The sequence below is a fragment of the Eumetopias jubatus genome, unplaced genomic scaffold, assembly GCF_037043125.1.
Source record: "Eumetopias jubatus isolate StellerSeaLion01/CBP00866 unplaced genomic scaffold, mEumJub1_p1.0 scaffold_10, whole genome shotgun sequence".
Lineage (NCBI taxonomy): Eukaryota > Metazoa > Chordata > Mammalia > Carnivora > Otariidae > Eumetopias > Eumetopias jubatus.
Window position 1 is genome coordinate 52,379,830 of NW_028274816.1, and position 18,772 is coordinate 52,398,601.

The 18,772-nt window shown below is 55.0% G+C and overlaps 2 protein-coding genes across 4 annotated transcripts; one reads left to right on the forward strand and one right to left on the reverse strand.

Annotated features, from left to right (window-relative positions):
• The first annotated feature begins 3,499 nt into the window (after window positions 1-3,499).
• TMEM91 (transmembrane protein 91) lies at window positions 3,500-15,845 on the forward strand. 2 transcript variants are annotated; one of them, XR_015769166.1, is made up of 5 exons: window positions 3,500-3,629; window positions 4,567-4,805; window positions 6,980-7,129; window positions 10,522-10,684; window positions 14,712-15,845. XR_015769166.1 is itself a non-coding variant. In XM_028095813.2 (4 exons), the coding sequence occupies exons 1-4, from the start codon at window positions 3,617-3,619 to the stop codon at window positions 7,836-7,838; spliced, it is 561 nt and encodes a 186-aa protein (XP_027951614.1). In that variant the 5' UTR covers window positions 3,500-3,616; the 3' UTR covers window positions 7,839-7,948. The 2 variants fall into 2 exon arrangements, 1 of the variants encoding a protein (XP_027951614.1); XM_028095813.2 differs by lacking the exons at window positions 10,522-10,684; window positions 14,712-15,845 and adding an exon at window positions 7,680-7,948.
• On the reverse strand, window positions 9,683-18,406 carry EXOSC5 (exosome component 5). 2 transcript variants are annotated; one of them, XM_028095811.2, is made up of 6 exons: window positions 18,208-18,406; window positions 13,721-13,834; window positions 13,090-13,211; window positions 11,791-11,931; window positions 10,584-10,673; window positions 9,683-9,865 (listed from the first exon to the last, which is right to left on the reverse strand). In XM_028095811.2, the coding sequence occupies exons 1-6, from the start codon at window positions 18,353-18,355 to the stop codon at window positions 9,773-9,775; spliced, it is 708 nt and encodes a 235-aa protein (XP_027951612.1). In that variant the 5' UTR covers window positions 18,356-18,406; the 3' UTR covers window positions 9,683-9,772. The 2 variants fall into 2 exon arrangements, with proteins under 2 accessions (XP_027951612.1, XP_027951611.1); XM_028095810.2 differs by having other exon boundaries at window positions 13,721-13,876.
• Window positions 18,407-18,772: the final 366 nt, after the last annotated feature.

An 18,772-nucleotide genomic window follows, 5' to 3' on the forward strand; every position in this document is an offset into this window, starting at 1 on the left:
TTTCTGAGGGTTGCCAGAGGGAAGGCGCTTGGGGGATGGGTGAGCTGCATGAAGGAAAGTGAGAGGAGGCTTTCAGTTGTGGAATGAATGAATCAGGGATGGAACGCGCAGAATAGGGTGTATGGTCAATGATATTGTCATGGCACCGTGGGGTGACAGATGGTAGCTACACCTGTGGTCAGCATAGCATAAGGCATAGTGAAGTTGGGTCACTATGTTTACACCTGAAACTAACGTAACACTGTGTGTCAACTATACTTAAAAAAGCCAAAAAAAAAAAACCAACAACTAAAAAACTAAAAAAAAAAACTAAACTAAAAACAAACAAGGGTGCCTGGCTGTCTCAGTCCGTGGAGCTTGCGACTCTGGATCTCAGCATCATGACTTGGAGCCCCACATTGGGCTTACTTAAAAATATATTAAATAAATAAACAAACAAACGAACTACAAACAAAAACCAACAACACCCCTGCCCCCCAATCTTTCCAGGTCCTGGCAACCACCACTCTGCTTTCTTTCTTTTTTTTTTAAAAGATTTTATTTATTTATTTTGACAGAGAGAGAGACAGCGAGAGAGGGAACACAGCAGGGAGCCCGACGCGGGGTTCGATCCCAGGACCCCGGGATCATGACCTGAGCCGAAGACAGACATTTCACGACTGAGCCACCCAGGCGCCCCACCTCTCTGCTTTCTGTCTCTATTAATATGACTATCTGGGTGCCTCACAGACGTAGAATGGTTGAAAAGCTGTCCTTTTATAATGTCCTCACGGTTAGTCCATCTTGTCACGCATGTCAGAATTTTCTCCCTTTTTGTTTTATTTATTTTATTATTTTTTTTAAGTAGGTTCTCCACCCAGTGTGGGGCTTGAACTCACAGCCCTGAGATCAAGAGTCTCACGCTTTACTGACTGAGCCAGCCAGGCGCCCCGGAATTTTCTTCCTCTTTTTTAAGGCTGAATAATAGGTACCCCATTTTCTTCATCCAGTCATCTGTCGATGGACCCTGGGGTTGCTTCCATCTTGTGGCTCTGGTGAATAACACTGCTATGAACATGGCTGTTACAGATGTCTCTTCAAGACCGTGCTTTCAGCTCTTCGGGGTACCTACCCAGAAGTAGAACTGCTGGGTTATATGGTAATTCTATTTTTAATTTTTGGAGGAACTGCCATACTGTTTTCCATAGTGACGGTATGTAGTGTTTTATATCTTGCTTTTTTCTCTCGGTGATACATCTTAAAAAGTGACCCAGGTCAGTCTGCAGAGATCCAACTCACTTAAAAAAAAAACCATTTTGAAGTGTAATCTATGTCCAGAAAAGTGCATAAATCATAAGTGAACAGCTGGATTAAATTCCAGAAACTAACCACACCTGATAATCAGAAGTCAGCTCAAGAGAAGAACATGACCTTTCCTCAGAGTGCCCCTGAGGGTAACTACTAACTGGACTTCCACCGACATGGATTACTTTTGCCTGGTTTTGAATTTTATACAAATGAAATCACACCGTACGCACTGTTTTGTGTCTTCTGTCTTGTGCTCAGCATTTTGATGGTGAAACTCACCCACACTGTTGCACGTGGCTGTAGATCTTTCCTTTTTCTTTGCTGTATAGTTTTCTTGGTAGGAAGATGCTACAACTTATTTACCCATCCATCGGATGGAAATTTGCCTTGTGGTGGACATATATTCGCATCTGGTTGGAGTGGAATTTCTGGGTCATCGGATATGCCGAGTGATAGTAGAAAGTTCTCCAAGATTTGGTGGAAAACCGAGGCTGGTGGGAATTCGTGCCCCCAGCCCCCATTTCCTACAAATATGTATTGAAGGGCTACTTTGTGCCAGGCACTGTTCCAGGCCCTGAGGCACAGCAGTGAACAAAAGCGATCAGATCAAATCCCAGCCCTCCTGAAGCTGATACTGATGGAGGGAGGATTCAGACTACAAACAACAGAAATATAGACTATGTTTCGTAGTGATAAGCTATATGAAAAAACAACCAGAGCCAGGTTAAGGCGCTAGTGACAGGTTATCTCTCCCAGATAAAACAACCCCACTCCAGGTCCCTCTAGTCTAGCCTCCGGTGGGTCTCCCCGCCTGTCGTCTGTCAGAAACTTTGGCTGAGCCAAGTGCACTTGCAGACACCATCTGCTCTCCCCAGGAGTGGGGCCCGTGCCAACTCCAGCGTCTGGACTCTTGGCACGGAGCCCTGGAGCCCTGGAGCCCTCAAGCGAGGGAACTCTGGCCAGCCCCACGTCGGGAGGGGAATCCTCCAGTTTGGCTGACTGGGTTGGCTGAGATGGAGGGCCTCTGGGAAGGAGAAGGTGGTGCAAGCCGTGTGGGCTCCGTGAGGGAGGGGTGAGGAGGGTCTCTTATTCAGACTGATAGAGCCAGTACTGCATAATGATATCCCTCAACATCATCAACTATATTCAGAGTGCCTGCATTTGCCAGGCTTTGGGGAAATGTGGGACGTTGGTTATCACACCTGATGTGAGTGCTTTGTGTATGTGATCTACACCTACATCCACGAGGCAGGGAGTGTGTCGCCCATTTCACAAATGAAAGAGTTAGGGTTCAGAGAGGTGATGCCGTCATCCAGAGGTCACACAGCAAGTGCCTTGAAGAGCCTGGAAGGCCAGTCTGGCCTGTGTGGGTCCAAACACTGACGCATGACCGCCGCTTGTACCACCTGATAACCAGCACATCACCCCATTCCTGGCCCACTCCCTCCTCGGCCTTCTTTCCCTGGACGTTCCCACCACCCCCCCCACCGCCCCCCACCCTCCCACCCCCCGCCGGCTACGAATACAGCCCCGGGGTGCAATCTGCCGGTCTTAGCTCCAGTTGTTTACCTCGGCCAAGAGAGCACACGGCTCGGAACCTCAGTTTCTTTATCTGTGAAACAGGGAGAGCTGCCGAGAAGAATCAATGCGATGGTGACTGTAAAGCGTCTCAGGCACGGGCCAGGGGTCCGGCCTTAGTCGGCGCTCAGTGAGCCCCGCAAGTCCCCAGCCTCTCTGCGCCCGTTTCCTTCTGCGTACCACAGCACAGCACCTGACGGTGCCTCTTCGGCCGTGCTCAGGAATCAGGGTGTGCGTGCCCATGCACAGCCCCAAGAGCATTGAACCCACTTAGCCGCCGTGGCTGTTATTAGTATTGGGCAAGGAGAGTGGCGGGGTGGAGGCGGGGCCGAGCCAGGAAGGCCCTGGAGAATCGGGGGCGCCCCCTCTTCCTCCCCGCAGCGCTTGGGCCTGGGCTCGGGGCGGGGGCGGGATGGCAGGGTCCGCCGTCCTCGGAGTCCCTCCCCGCCCCGCGCTGGCTCCCGCACACCTGCAGTGGCAGGGTTTCCGCGCTGGGCGCTGACGTCGGCCTTCAAGGCCCCCTCCCCGGCCGCGGCGGAGGGCGGAGCCGGCCGCCCGCAGCCCCGCCCCCATCCCCGCCCCCGCGCGCTGCGGGCCTGGGGCGCCGAGAGGGGAGCCCAGCGCAACGCGCAGACCCCGCGCCCCCCAGGCCCGGGGTCCCGGGGAGCGCGGGCCTCCCTGAGTTCCGTGCCACTTGCGGGGCGCAGGGTCGGGGCGGGTGTCGGTGCAGGGGCCCGGGAGGTCCCGACATATGGCCGTGGGCGGTGAGTGAGGGGCACAGGTGGGCGGCACGGCCCCTCCGCCCGGTCCTAGTGTTGGGGATGGGGAGGCGAAGCCTTGGTGAGGAAATCGGCTCCAGCCAGGTTTGGAACGAGGGCGGGAGGCTTGGGAGGCCCCGGGGGGGATCGTGGGGTGGCAGTATTCCTTGTGGTTGAGTGTGTATGAGTGTGGTGGGTTGGGGCTGTTATGGGGGAATGTTGCAAAGGTGGATTCTGGTAAAAGAGGAGGCGTAGGGGAGTTAGTGGGTGTGCAGGTAATTGTGTAGCGCCGTAGGGGATGTGGGTGGGGTAGGGGAGGGATGCGTGGACCGGGTGTCTGCGGCAGGTGTTCAAGGGAAGTAAGTGATGGGGTGCTTGCGTGGAAAACCTGTGCTTATATGTGCAAATAGGGAATCTGATGCTGGGGGGATTAGGAGTGTGCAAGGGGTCATTTGGGAGGAGTGTGTAAGAAGGTTGGGGGCTCCAGAGGGGTATTTAATGGGAACTGATGTTGTTCAGGGCAAGTATACAAGGAGCCCTTTGGGAGATGAGTGCCTGGAGGTGGGGGTTGGGCTTGCCTGGTTGAGTATGTGTAGCAGGGGACTTGGGTATTCAGGGTGCAGACTTGTAGGCACAGGGGATGTGTGGTTCATGGGGCAAGTAAGTGTGCAAAGCATGGTTTGGAATAAGTGCGCAACAGGTATGTGGTTTTTGCCCGAGGAGACAGAATCCCAGAACTGAATATCTAGACCCCGCGAATTCTCTTCACAACTTGGCCCAGCCTCTTTTATTCTGTGGGCCTCAGTTTCAGTCTCTGTCAAACGCGTTAGTCTGAGGGTCAATGAACTAACTAGTGTCTGCCAGGAATCTCTCCAGAGTCAGGAGTCAGGGGAAAGATGGTGAGACTTTTCCAACTTGTCTTTTTTCTTTCCTCTACCTCCAGGAAACCCCTGTGGGAGCCTCTCCCCAGCCATGGACAGCCCCAGTCTTCGAGAGCTCCAACAGCCTCTGCTGGCGGGCGTGGGCTGTGGGCCCCCCATCCAGAAGCCTGGGGAACCCCAGCTGGGGCCTCCCTTTGGAGAGACAGCCTTTGCAGAGTCCCTGGGGGGTTGGCAGTTCCTACCACCGCCTCTTCCCTCTGTGAGCGCTGGTCTTGGGGAGCCAGGGCCCCCTGACCTGGAGGTAGGAACAGCAGGCCTTAGTGGAAGCTGGGGGAGGGGGCTTGGAGGCGAACGAGCTGGGCTGTGGCCAACCCCGGGTAGGTGGGAGGCTGGGGTATCTGCCTTCAGCCTGGAGTCTCACTTCCCAACTGTGTGGGGACTTCCTAGATGTCCAGTTGTGGTTTTGCCTATTTTATGCCTCCCCTGGTTTCACCTTTTTCTCTCCAGATTTGTCCCTCATTTCTTCCCGTACCTTTGGCTCTCTGTCTTCCCTCTGATTTCTGACTCCCCTGTTCTCTGTCTTTTCATCTCTCTCTCTCTCTCTGTGTGTGTGTCAGTCCTGGTCTCTTTTTTTCAAATTAATGTGTTAATTTGTATAATTTCTTCTTCCTTGTGTATACTGTGAAGCTTGTCTTTTACTTACTGATTTATTTTTAAAAAAGATTTTGAGTTCTCTCTACACCCAGCTTGGGGCTCGAACTCACAACCCCGAGATCAAGAGTTGCACACCCTACCAACTGAGCCAGCCAGACTCCCCGCTCGTCTTTTATTACCTACACATGGTTTTCCAGTTACTATTCCTGCATTAGAAATCACCCCGAAACTCAGTTGCTTAAAACAGCAACAATCATTATGGCTCATGGTTTCCACAGGTCAGGAATTTGGGAGGGCCTGGGTTGGGTGGTTCTACCTCAGGGTCTTCACGAGGTTGCAGTGAGCCAGTGGCTGGAGCTGAAACGGTCGGGGGCTGAAGGAACCGGGCGCTGGGTGGGTATCTTTCCATGTAGTCTTGGGGCTTCTGCCTGAGGCTCCCCTTGTGGGCTGGTTTGGGCCTCCTCACAACATGGCAGCTTCAGCACTGTGCCCCCAGCCCCCAGCCCGAGTGCTTCAGCAAGGCAGAAACTGCCTCACCTTTTCTGACTTATGCTTGGAAGTCATGTGGCATCCCTTCCACCACATTCTACCAATTATGAGTGAGTCACAGCGTGCCCAGACCCAAGGAGAGGGGACACAGACCTCACCCCTTGGTGGGAAGAGTATCAGTCACACTAAGAAGAGCATGTGGGATGAGAGCTGGTTGTGGCTGTTTTTGGAAACACCGTCCGCCACAGTGAGGCAGTTGCGGTCACTTTGACATCTCGTTATATGTCTGGTAATTCCATTCTTTGAAGATTTTGAGGGAGGGCCTTATTATTTCTGCTATTTAGGGTTTCTTGTGTGCCTGGTTATCTTTGGACTGTATGCTGGTCATCACAGTTCAAAAACTATCTTTAGGAAAAATTATTTTGAGGCCTAGACTGAAGGTACGTACCTTTCTCCAGAGAGGAGTTGGTTTGCTTCTGCCAGCTAGCTGCCTGGGGGCACAACGGTGGTTAGAGATCACTTTTCATCTAGTTCACGGCTGGATTGAGAGGTTATTTTTCTGGGATTGACAATTGGCTGCAGGGCCAAAAGAAGCCTTCTCTGTTTGTTTGCCCTCTCTGCTAACTTGGATTTTTTTTTTTTTTCAAAGATTTTACTTATTTGACAGAGAGAGACACAGCGAGAGAGGGAACACAAGCAGGGGGAGTGGGGGAGGGAGAAGCAGGCTTCCCGCCGAGCAGGGAGCCCGATGCGGGGCTCGATCCCAGGACCCTGGGATCATGACCTGAGCCGAAGGCAGACGCTTAATGACTGAGCCACCCAGGCGCCCCCAACTTGGATTTTAATTGCAGTTTTGGCCTTACAAGAATTGCTTAAAATCATGCGAGCTATTTAATGCAAGATTTAAAAAAAGCAAACTTTTTTTTTTTAATCTAGAATTTAGTTTTCAGCTGACAGGTTTGTCCTAGTAACTTAGACCACCAGAGCTGTCTCTCTGTCTCCAACTTTTTGCTGGTTCCTGTCCCCATTGGTGTCTGCCTCCAGTTTTAACTCTGAAATTGTAGTATCCGTGGTGGGACTTTGTGAAGTCTTTGACACCGAACATACAGCTTTGGCTGTGGATGGGGGTTCTTCTTTGGAGAGAGGTTGCATAGCTTCCCCTCAAGAGGATCCAGGCTGGAGAGAGTTAAGAGCCTACTTCCTGGAACAGTTTCCTCTTTTTGGTGTTTCTGGGGAAGGCCCTGGTATGGGTCTTTGGGGGCTACAGGGAGCAGAGCAACGGGGCAGGGAAGATGGGCGGAGAAGCCCACTCAGGCCCTTTCCTACCCACAGGATGCGTCATCCAGTGACAGCGACTCGGACTGGGACGGGGGCAGCCTTCTCTCCCCACTCCTACCCCACGACCACCTCGGCTTGGCTGTTTTTTCCATGTTATGCTGTTTCTGGCCTGTGGGCATCGCTGCCTTCTGCCTGGCCCAGAAGGTCAGTCTGTGGGTGGGGCCGGGAGGGGGCTGGATAGAAGAGAAAAGGTGCATTCAGAACGAAACAGAGGTGCTATGCATGGGGGGCGGCAGTGGGTTGGGGGAACAAAGGTGGAGAGAAGGATCGGCACAGAAACATGGGAAGGTAAAATGAGTGTCTCAGAGTGAAAGCCCAGAGCGGTGGTTAGGAACCTGAGCTCAAATCCTAGGTCTGACACACCCTGTTACGAGTTTTGGGCAAGCCACTTAACCTCCCTGTGCCTCCTTGTCCTCAACTGTGAAATGGGAATAATTCCTACCTCTGGGTCACCGTGAAGCTCAAATGAGTTAGAACGGTGGCACCGAGTAATAGAGGTCTGTTCTTACTAGCCACCCCAGGTCAGCTGTGCCCAGCTGTGCCTGACCCGCAGTAGCTGCTCCCTGGTTTTGGAATCTATGAATGAGCCCGTGGGTGTGCCGGTGTGGGCGGGCGCAGGGGAAGGGTCTGGGGCTGCGGGCAGCGGGGTGTGATGAGGGGATGCCTGAGTCACCGCTGCCCAACGCCTCCACAGACCAACAAGGCTTGGGCCAAGGGGGACGTCCAGGGGGCAGGGGCTGCCTCCCGCCGCGCCTTCCTGCTGGGGGTCCTCGCCGTCGGGCTGGGCGTGTGCACATATGCAGCCGCCCTGGTGACCCTGGCCGCCTACCTGGCCTCCCGAGAGCCGCCCTAGTTGCCCCTGCGGCCCCCACTGTGAATCAGGGGCCGGGACCCGGGTGTGTCGGCGGGCAACGTGGAGAATCCGGGTGGATGAGGCGGCGGCCGCCACAGCGTGAGATTAAACTCCACTCTTGCAGCCAAACCTGTGTGTGTGTGCGTGTTGGGGGTGGGGGGGAGGAAGGAGGGAGATCGGGGCACTGAGACCAGGTCAGGGTGACGACAGGCTGTCCCCAGAGACCTTGGAGCTGGAGAAGGGGGAGTCCGAGGGGCAGAGGGTTCCCAATTGCAGAATGTTTTCCGAAGCACCGTGGTCTGTAGAGAATTAGGGAGAGCCGGGTTCCAAGGGCTTACTTCTCCTTAGCTGTGCCACCTTGGCCCAAGTGACTTCTCTTTGAGCCTCACATTTTCCCTTCTGCAAAATGGGACTTTCTTCACCCCTGGGAGCTCTGGGGAGGACCGAATGGGTCACACCTGTAGAGGGCAGTATCCCTCTGAGCTCTTCCCATAGCAAGTGGCAGAAACTGGACTTGGGGGCTCAAATGAAATGAACGGTCTGGTCTCTCCATCTCTTGGCCCTCCTTTCCCGTTGGCCTCATTCTGTGCAGGCTTCTGGGGGAGAAAGATGGCCCCAGGAGCTGAGGCACCCCATGGGAATCACATGGCCAGAGACCAGGAGGGCTGGAAACTTAAGGCACTAGCGCACTAGCAGCCCGCCCCCCGCCCCCCGCCAGCAGACGGACCCCCGAGTGCTCCCCAGAGGCAAGGCGTGCTCACTGAGCGGGCCTGAGAGATGACCAAGTAATGGTATGACAGGTGGTTTAGTTTCTCTGTTTAATGCCATTCCAGTGGATCTTACTAGAAGAAAACACTTTTCTGTTTGGAGTTCTCCTGAGTCTTACGGAACAGAATTTCAAGCTAAAGACTTTGATGCTTCTCCTTCTCGGTTACTGGGGACGAAAATGACACAGGCTCCAGGGGGGCAATTGTGGGAACTGTGTGAACTAGTTCAAGCATGTGAAGCACGCAGCAGAGGGCCCGCCAGACATATAATTTTCACTGCAAACCCCGAAATGTCAGTGCCCCACAGAATCTGGCGACCATGTGGCCCAGCTGTGGGACAGTTACTCAAGGGATGCTCTCATGTTCTTAGCTCCTGCCCACTAAATACGGGGGGCGAGGGACCGAGCGGTCAAACGGCAACTAACCCCCCCATATTTCCATACGCCCTCCGCCATGAGAAACATGGGCCTCCGTCACTTCCGGTTACAGATGGGGAACCGCAGTCAGGACCGTGCTGGTGTCTCCCCAGCCTTTCTGAGCAGTGACAGGCTCTGGGGCTGGACTCGGACTAGCTGGTGACATTTGGCAGTTCACTGGCTGCTGAGCTTGTTTCTTCAGGTTAAGACCGGGATGCCAAGACCCACAGGGCCTCACCACCGTGCCCGTTCCCTCCCCGACCCATCTCAGCTCTGCTCCAGCCACCACCACAGAGCCACACGGAAGCCTTGCTGGTCCCCCACCTCCCGCAGGCCTCCTCCCGGGCTTCCCTTGGATGCACCCCCCCAGCCCGCCCCCCACAGATGTCCCTAACGTATTAAATTCACCCTCCCCAAACCCCTTCCCTGCTCTTTGCTTTCTTCATGGCATTTACCACCACCTGACAAACACTGATTTTCTTTGCCCCTCACCCTGCTGCTCCTTGAACCTGGGACCTGGCGGGGGGGGGGTCATCCTTTACCCTGGGTGCCCCACAGGTGGCGGGTGGGGAAGGGGGGTTTCCCAGTCGGAAAGGCTTTCGGGGGCGGTAGGGTGGGTCCGTGTCCCCAGGCCCACAAGCTCATCGTAGTGCACAGGGACTGAGAGGCGAGGCCGGCTGCTGGTTTATTTTCCGTGGAGGTAGTGGGGGGCGGCGGCGGCCATGGGAGGGGCGCCCTGCCCCGGCTTGTCTCAGCTCTTGGAGTAACGCCTCTGCAGCGATTCCCGGTAGAAGTGGAAGACGTGTTGCGAGGCAGCCTGGGCCGCGGCCAGGCACTGCTGCAGCTGGAGGTGGAGAGAGAGCTGGTGGTGCTGGGGCCTCCCGCCTCCTGCCCGGCTGACCCCACAGCCTGCCCTGACCCCGGCTGGTTCCTGGAGCTCCCAGGCCTCCTGCCTCCCCTACAGTAGGGTAGGTGGCCAGGGGAATATTTCAAAGGCCTTTATTTCTTCCCCACTTGGTGGGCTCTTTCTTAGACGGGGAACAGAGAAAAGGGGGGGGGCTTTGGGGGTCCGATTCCGGCAGCTCCACGAGCATGGACAGGTGGAACCAGGCATCCTGACCCCTGGAAGAGGCCTCATGAACCTGGCCCATCTCCAACTGGAGACCTAGAATTTCTGAGCCACAGGCCCTGTGATGCCAGATCATCTTGGAAGCCGTGGAATCTGGGACCCCAGCTCCTGAGCACCAGACATTCCTAGGCTCATAGGAGGAATGGGTCGGAAGTGCGCTCGGAGACCAGAGCACTGGGATTCTGGGAGCGCACTGCTCTGAGCTGGAGGTGCCTCACCTCCCGATCTCAACCTGAGCTCTCTCCTCCTCTGCTCTCATGACTGGAGCTTCCCTTTAAAATTCCCAAAAGGGTTTCTGTGCCTACTATGTTTGAAAATGCCTTTTACATACAGAAGGGACATAAGGAAGGGGCTCTCCTTCAACCTCTCAGGGTCCCAACAAGACCTCACATCCAGGAGGGATCTGGCCTTCACCCCATCTCCACACCGGTACCTCAGCATCGGAGTAGAGCCCCTTGGTGGTGGACATCAGCAGCTTCCGTTCCACGCTGTCGAGCGCAAAGGTCAGGACTGCCCGGGCCTCCTAGGGATGAGGTAGGTAGGACACCTGGACTCTCCCCTCAGGCAGAGTCTCAGCTAGTCCCAAAGAGGGGACCTACCCTTCCCCCAGCCCACACTCCCAAGTGTAGGTTTCCCCTGGTTTTGTCTATGCACCGCCCCTGCTTCCCTGGGCAATGCTCTTGGCCTTTCCTTCTGTGAAGTGCTTCCTATGCCCCGATGCCACCCACATGGTCCCAACAGGGGCTTCGGACACAGTATTTCTGCCTGTAGGGGTGGCCGCATGGCCAGTCATCAGCCAGTACCTCTCAGCCCCCCGCTCCCCTTCCCAGCTCTGTCCCACCAGGGCTGGAAGCTGGCAAACTGTTTCCCAGACTCCCTGGCCAGTTAGGTGCCCCCAGTAATCTGGGGGGAGGCTGAAGGAGGGAGGGCCACATCCCGTCGTCACTCTGACAGAAGCAGGGGCTGTGTTGTGGATGCTGGGGGGGGGGGCTCCAGGGCCAAGCCAGGATGCCTCATGTGTGCCCAGACCCACCTGTGACTCCCAACAGCGCAGACTGGGAGCTCCCTACAGGCTGTTAGTCTCTGGGTATCGCCCTCCCTCCTGTTTGCTCCTTCGGCTCTTCCAACACAATCATGACCCATTTCCTGCGGTAAATTCCCTGTCTGGTCTGAAATACCTCAGGTGGGTTCGGCTTTCCTGACGGGATGCGCCCATCACAGGACGGGGTGAATATCTCGGAATAACCAGAGCCCTGGGCGCTGTGAACTTGAGTTGGTGAGGAAAGCATGGAGCTCTAGGGGCTGATCACAGGCTCGGGCAAGATGCTGGCTAGAGAATGGAACCGAATGGAACCAATGTGCATAAGACAGCCGAGGCTGAGAAGCCAGATGAGGAAATCCTTATGGTATTTGAGACCCTGGGTCTAGCTGGACCTCTGTTCTGAGTTTCATAGCGAAGGTCCATATGTTCCCTTTTAACTTAAGTGGGTCTGAGCTGGGGTTCTAGCACCTGCCCTGAAGAACAGACCCGAGCTTACCAACTGGGACCGATGTGATAGGAGCCAAGTGTTTCGGGGAAGCAAGGCCGCGAGGGGCAGTGTCTGCTCACAGCCGTTCACCAGCCCGGCCTTCAAACCTACCTTTTCTTGCTTGGCTGTGGGATCCAGCACAAGGGTGCCGTCAGAGTTCAGAGCACAGGTGACCCCACAGAAGAGGGCCCGCATGGGCACCCCTGCGTCCACCAAGGCCATGCAGGAGGCGTTCAGGCAACAGGCCAGGAGCTAGGTGCCACAGGGCAGGGTTAAGAAGCGCTCCCACCACAGGGATGGCCCGCAGAGCGCGCCCATGCCCCCATTCCGCCCGCCAGCGCTTGTGGCCGATTTCCCTAACTGATCACGGGGAGGCGGGAGGGCACAGTGCTTCTAGGTGGTTCTGGAATCAGGCAGCCTTGGGTTCCTGACCCGCCTTTGCCACCTCTCAGCTGTGTGAGCTTGAGCAAGTGACTTACTCTCTCTTGAGCCTCAATCAGGGGTCATAACGATACTCGACAGATTTGTCCTGAAGCACGTGCCAAGCACTTTCTGGGAAACAGGGTGGGGAGGGGAGGAACCGCCCACAATCACATGTGGAGGCAGCCACCACCAGGTGACAGAGGGAGGAGCGAGCCCGGGCCTGGAGCCAGACAGCCGGCCCTGCCTCAGTTTCCTCTAGTCTCTGCCTCCAACCCCATCACGGTGGCTAAGGGTCCAGCTTTAGGGTCAGTCAGTCCCAGCTCTGCCACTGCCCCTCCACTACCTCCCTTCTGGGCTTCAGTTTCCTGCTCTGTGAAGCCCCTCTAGAAACGCCCACTTCTGGTCCTCGGCCCCAACCTCTCACCAAACCACGGGGATCTTTCTCTGCCAAGCTGCTGACCCAACTGCTCTGCCTGCTCAGGACTCCCCTAGCATTGCGCCAGGGCAGAGTGGAGGTCAATGGCACAGGCTTTGCAGGCAGTCAGGCCTGGGCGTGAGTTCTGTCTCTGCCGACTTCCAGCTGTGTGACCCTGGGCAAGCAACTTTCCCTCTCGGGGCCTGCTTCCTCACCTCAAACATGAAGACACAAGAACACCCATCTGCCAGGGGCATTGGGCTCTGGGAGCAGATGGCTTGGGCTCAAATCCTGGCTCTGCCAATCACTAGATAGGAATTGACCTTGCCGTGCCTTAGTTTCCCCATTTGGAACACAGGGATTATGAAAGTGGCGCCTATTTGTTATGCTGTGAGAATTGAGTTAGTATGTGTCAGGCACTCAGTAAGTTCTCAAGCTGTGTCTGCTATTCTGTTCTTCAACAAGTGGATATCTATCAAGTGTTTGGAGGCCTTCTGGCTAACCGAGCAAGGGAGGCCATCAGGGAGCTTCTGGAGGACTTCTTGGAGGTGGCGGCCCAGGGGAAAGGATACAGAGCCAGCATCGCTGACGACCTGCAGCACCACAGTGATGGAGGTGCGGGGGTGCAGCGTTCCCAATACCACAGCTTCACACGTGTTCCTGATCAGCCGCTCCCGGCTCTTCTCCGCGACGCCTGGGGAAATCAGGGGTGGGGTGGGGTGGGGTTGTCAGCCTCTTCCCTTCCATCTGGCTCACCTTCCTCCATATGCCCCACCCAAGGCCTCTGGAAAGAGCCTGCCGTCTCCGCCAGGGTTGGCGCAGGACCCTGCACGGATGACAGAGGATCCCCAGTGGGAAGGAGGCAGGGCCTGACCGATATCCACCTCACCCCTGCCCCCTCTGGCGTCCAGCAAGGGAGCCTCTTGCGGGAGGAAAACCCCAGAGTTCCGTTGTCCCCGGCTGCTGCCCACTCCCATCCCCATGAATCCAGCCCCGGGAGTGAGGGGGCGAGTAAATGAATGGACTGTAAATGAGTGGAATGACAGGTTAGAGAAAAGGAGGAGGGATAGAGCCAGGGAAAAGGAGGGAGGACAGACCAAGGCGGGCAGGAGACACCAAGAGCCGGGGGGGCGGGGTGAGGGCGGACGGGATACTGGAGACAGCAGTGAGGAAGAAGCTGGCGACCCTGCTGGGCCCAATTACCAGGCAGCCCGATCTTTGGCCGCAGGATCACCTCCAGGGTGGCCTTGTTGAAGATCTCTTTGCTGACCTTCACCTCGGCTGGCCCATACACGCCCGCCAGGACCGACGTATCCCCTGGGGAGACAGCAGGGCAGGTCTCATGCACATCTTGCTTTCCTGGGGGGAGGGGGGCCAGCGCAGCACCCTGAAGAGTGTGGGGACCAGGCCAGCAGCCAGGCCTCCCCACCCCCATCACCCCCAGTCCAGCCCACCATCTGCTGGCAGTGATTCTCTGAGCATCTGCTTCACTCACGTCTCTGCCTATGCTTCCTCATCTGTGAAATGGGGATGAAAATGGTGCCTCGCCCATCATGTCGATCACGTGAGCCACATAAGACACTGAGGACACTGCGGGGCACGTGCGGAGTTGTTGACTTTAGCTATTGTTTACTTGAACAGGAAGTTCTTCCCGAGAGCTAACCTTCCTCCCCCTTACTGCAGTTGGTCTCAGCTCCTTCCAAAGCTTCCTCCAACCTGGCTCTCTTCCCTCAGGCTCACGTCCCCAGACTCTGCAGGAGTTGGGACCCCTGAGAAAGGGGAGTCTGCTTCTCCCTCTCCCTCTGCCTGCTGCTCCCCCTGTTTGTGCTCTGTCAAATAAATGAAATCTTTAAAAAAAAAAGGGGGGGTTAGAAGCAGCCTGGCTTCCAGTCCTGTCTGCCTCCTGCTGGCTCTGTAACCTTGGCTGATTGTGCTCACTTCTCTGGGCCTCAGTTTTATCCTCTACAAAATGAAGAGACTGGACTACACCAGGGGCTTCTGAACTTTTCTCACCATAACTCCCAATAAGACCTATATTTCATGGGCGCCACTCCAAACTCATGCAAATGTCTGTGTGTGTAAACAGAACAAAGGCCTCACAAAACAATTCTTACTGTCACTGCTCCAACACACTCTGATGCTTTCTACTCTATTCCAGTTAATTTATTTTTCCCTATTTACTTTTATTTTTAAGTGACCTCCACACCCCACGTGGGGCTCGAACTCACCACCCTGGAATCAAGGGTTGCATGCTCCTTGGATGGAGCCAGCCCAGCGCCCCTACTCTATTCCATTTAAAAACAAAAACAAACACTATGGAATGCAGCTGTGGTTCTCAAGCCCGGCTGCACACTGGAATCGGCTGCACACCGGAATCACTGGGGAGCTTGAGAAGATCCTGACACCCAGCCCCCTCCCCCAGAGCTCCACGAGCCATTCCAGCTGGGCCCACAATCTGCAGTGGGAAACACAGAGTGGGAGCACAGCTTCAAAACACCGGCCTGCACACAGAATCTTCGCGGTGCCTTCAAGTGGAGAGGGGCCAGCCTCGGCAGGTGCGCGGTGCATTCTGGGACTCCGCCTTTTTAACAACCCCGTGCGAGATGCCGAGGCCAGAAGCGGGTGGGACACGCTCTCCAGGGTCTGCACAGGGTCCCGGGGTTTGGGAGTTTTAGAACAGGGGAGGGCCCACCCTCCTCAATATTTCTGACGTTGAAGAAACTCCAGGCATGTGAATGGAGCAGAAGAGCTAAGTCTCGGGGAGGACGTGGGAAGGTCCCCGGGGTCAGGGCACCTTTCCTGGGTTGGGGAGGAGGAGCTGCAGAACTGAGGGATTCTCTTGGCTCCCGGAGAATCCGCCCTCAGAGGGGAACTCAACTACACCGACAGAATGAGATCCACACGGTGGTCTTCATTCTTGTTAGTCCGGACGAGCTGCCTGTGGCCCCCATGAACCTAGGGAGACCCTCCCTGTCACGTTCTCAAGGACGTGGCTCCCACAATTCTCTCTTCTCTGCACCCACATCCACCTTCAACTCCTGCCCCATGTATCTGATCCCTGTACAGCAAAGCTCCTAAAGACATGTCTCTAACTTGCTGTCTTTTTCTTCTCCGTCCCGACCCCACCACTCCACCGGAGCAGCTTTTTTTTTTTCTTTTTAGATTTTATTTATTCATCTGACAGAGACACAGTGAGAGAGGGAACCCAAGCAGGGGGAGTGGGAGAGGGAGAAGCAGGCTTCCCACCGAGCAGGGAGCCCGATGCGGGGCTCGATCCCAGGACCCTGGGACCATGACCCGAGCCGAAGGCAGACGCCCAACGACTGAGCCACCCAGGCGCCCCAACCAGAGCAGCTCTTGACGGCGTCACGGATGACATACGTCCAGACTGTCCAGTTACAGGTCTGGAGGATGGATGCAGCTGGTGGGCCCTTACATCTCAAACACTTCTTCGGGCCCCAGGTCAGTGCCCTCTCTTGGTTTTCCTCCTGCGTTCCTGGCTGCTCTTCTCTCTTTTCCTAGCTCCTTACAGGTTAGAGGACCCAGGGTTGAGTCCTGCGACGTCTTCTCTTTCCCAGCTACACTCGTTTTCTTGATTTCATCCAATCAGTGTCTTGAAATACCATCTATAGCCAGAGGATTCCAAATTATATGTCCAGATGGGGTCTCTCTTCTGAACTGCAGACTTGTATGTCCTACTGCCCTGTCCATGTGGTCACTGTGATGTCTACCAGGCCCTGCAAACTTAATGTTCCAAACTGACCTCCTCAGCTTCTGCCAGCACAGCTGATTCGGGAAAAACACCCCGGTTGTTATCCCTCTCTTTTTCACACCCCAACACCAAACCACCTACAGATTTTGTCAGTTTTACTTTCTTTTTTTTTTTTTTAAAGATTTTATTTATTTATTTGACAGAGAGATAGAGAGCATAAGCAGGCAGAGGGAGAGGAAGAAGCAGGCTCCCCGCTGAGCAGGGAGCTTGACGTGGGGCTCGGTCCCAGGACCCTGGGATCATGACTTGAGCCGAAGGCAGTCGCTTCACCAACTGTGCCACCCAGGCGCCCTCAGTTTTACTGTCAATATACACCCCGAATCTCACCATCTCCACTGCTTCCACTCTGGTCTGAGCCAACACTATCTCCCCTCTCTCCCATACAGTCAACCCCACAGCCAGAGAGAGTCTGTTCAAATATATTCAGATCATGACACCGCTCTGAGCAAAATCTGGGAGCAGTGGCCCCCAGCTCATTCACTGGGCCTCAAATGACAGGCCATCCTCCTTAGCTCTCTCCAGCCTCCTCACTGCTTCAGCCACACCATCTGCAGACAATGCCTCAAACAAACCATGGACGTCCTTGCCTCAGGGCCTTTGCCCCCCACTCCGCCCCCCCGCCCCGTTCTCCACCCTCGGTATGCTTTTCCTCCTGGTATCTTTAGGGTTTGCTCCCTTACCTTTAGCTCTTTATTCAAATGTTACCATCTCATCAAGGCCTTTTCTGACCATCCTGTTAAGAGCGCAATCCTTGGGGCCCCTGGGTGGCTCAGATGGTTAAGCGTCTGCTTTCGGCTCAGGTCATGATCCCAGGGTCCTGGGATCGAGCCCCACATCAGGCTTCCTGCTTGGCGGGAGGCCTGCTTCTCCCTCTCCCTCTGCCTCTGCCTGCTGCTTCCCCTGCTTGTACACACTCTCTCTCTGTCAAAAATAAAATCTTAAAAAAAAAAAAAAAAAGCGCAATCCTCTCTGGCACACCCTATTCCCCCTTCCCTACTGTATTTTCCTCCACAGCATTTCCTTATATATTTTACTTACTTATCTTTGGCTGTCTCCCCGACTAGAATGTAAACTGTTAGGTCAGGAATTAAAATCTTTTTTATCAACGTATTCCCAATGCCCAGAACAGTGCTTAGCACGCAAACATATGTGTTCAATCAAGGAACAAATGAAAACAGGTTTTGCACTTGGGCAGAAGGTAATGACCCTAGTGAGGAGACTGAAGTATTTATGGGGGTGATCCTTAGGCCTATCTCGAGAGGAATGTTTACCTGGGTCAGGGAGTTGAGTCTAGTTTGAGATGCATTTGGCTAGGGCAAGGGGATATTTACCCAATAGGGAAGACCTGCCCCAAACTTAGGGAAAGACTCATATGGAGAGATGTGTATGACAAAGGGATATTTACCGCATCTCTGGGGTTAGAAGGGGGGACATCACTCTCAATCTGAAAAGTATTTATTTGGGTAAAAGACATGCCACAGTCCAGAGTAATGAGGCCGGTGGTGGTGATCTACCAATCTAGGGTATTTATGCATATGGACAGGTTTGCCTCAGCCTGGCGTGTATGGACCCCGCGTGTGCGTGGGGGAGGCGGAAAACGAAATTAGTCAAGAGAGATATTTACTCTGGTGGGGAGCGCTTTTCTATTCTGGAGTATTTGGTCTTATGAGGAGGTCTGCCCCTCTCTCATTGAGTATTTGACAGGATTGGCGATACCGTCTCCCCTGTAGGCGGGAAGAAGAGATATGTTATTCTGGCACATCCGGTAGCATCCCCCCGGGCAAGAACTGCAACAGTCCAGCAGGGACATTTATCAGCTAGTGGCACTCCTTTGCATGGTACACTGTAACATCTTTCTAAAACAAATACAACGTGGCCAACATGGCCCGCGCAGTATTTACCTAGATTAAGTTCTTACCTTGCAGGAAAGAAGCAGAGCCGTCAGGCCGGGAGAGCAGGTTCTGTTCACACGCAAAGTGCCGGAGGCTGCAGCCCGAGACCCGTGGGCCAGACTCTGTTCCGGACTCAGTGCGGCTCTTGGCGTCAGCCAGCATCGCCCCCTCCATCGCCCCAGACCCCACGTGCCGCTGCGGACTCTCGCTTCCGCCCTAAAGCGCGCGCTTGCGTACTGGCTGCGTATCCAGTGCGCACGCGCCGGTCCGGGGCGCCAGGACCCGCGCCCGCACGTGGCTCCGCGTTTACTAACAATCTGGCCCCTCCCACTCCCGCCTCGTAAATCCAGGAATGCCATTGGAGAGTAGAGAAGAGGGGGCGGGCCTTGGCATGAGCTCGTCCTACCCGAGGCCCCCTGGCCCTAACGCCCTGAGGCTCCGGTTGGGTTGTCCTCTTCTTTGCCTGTTACAGAAACAACTAAGATGAGGCGATCAGAGTGATTTTGGCAAGCTAGATTGTTTGGTCCACCCATAGCCGTGCCCTAGAGACCGCAGGATTGGTAGCTTGCGGTTTCTTGGCAGGGCGGTGCT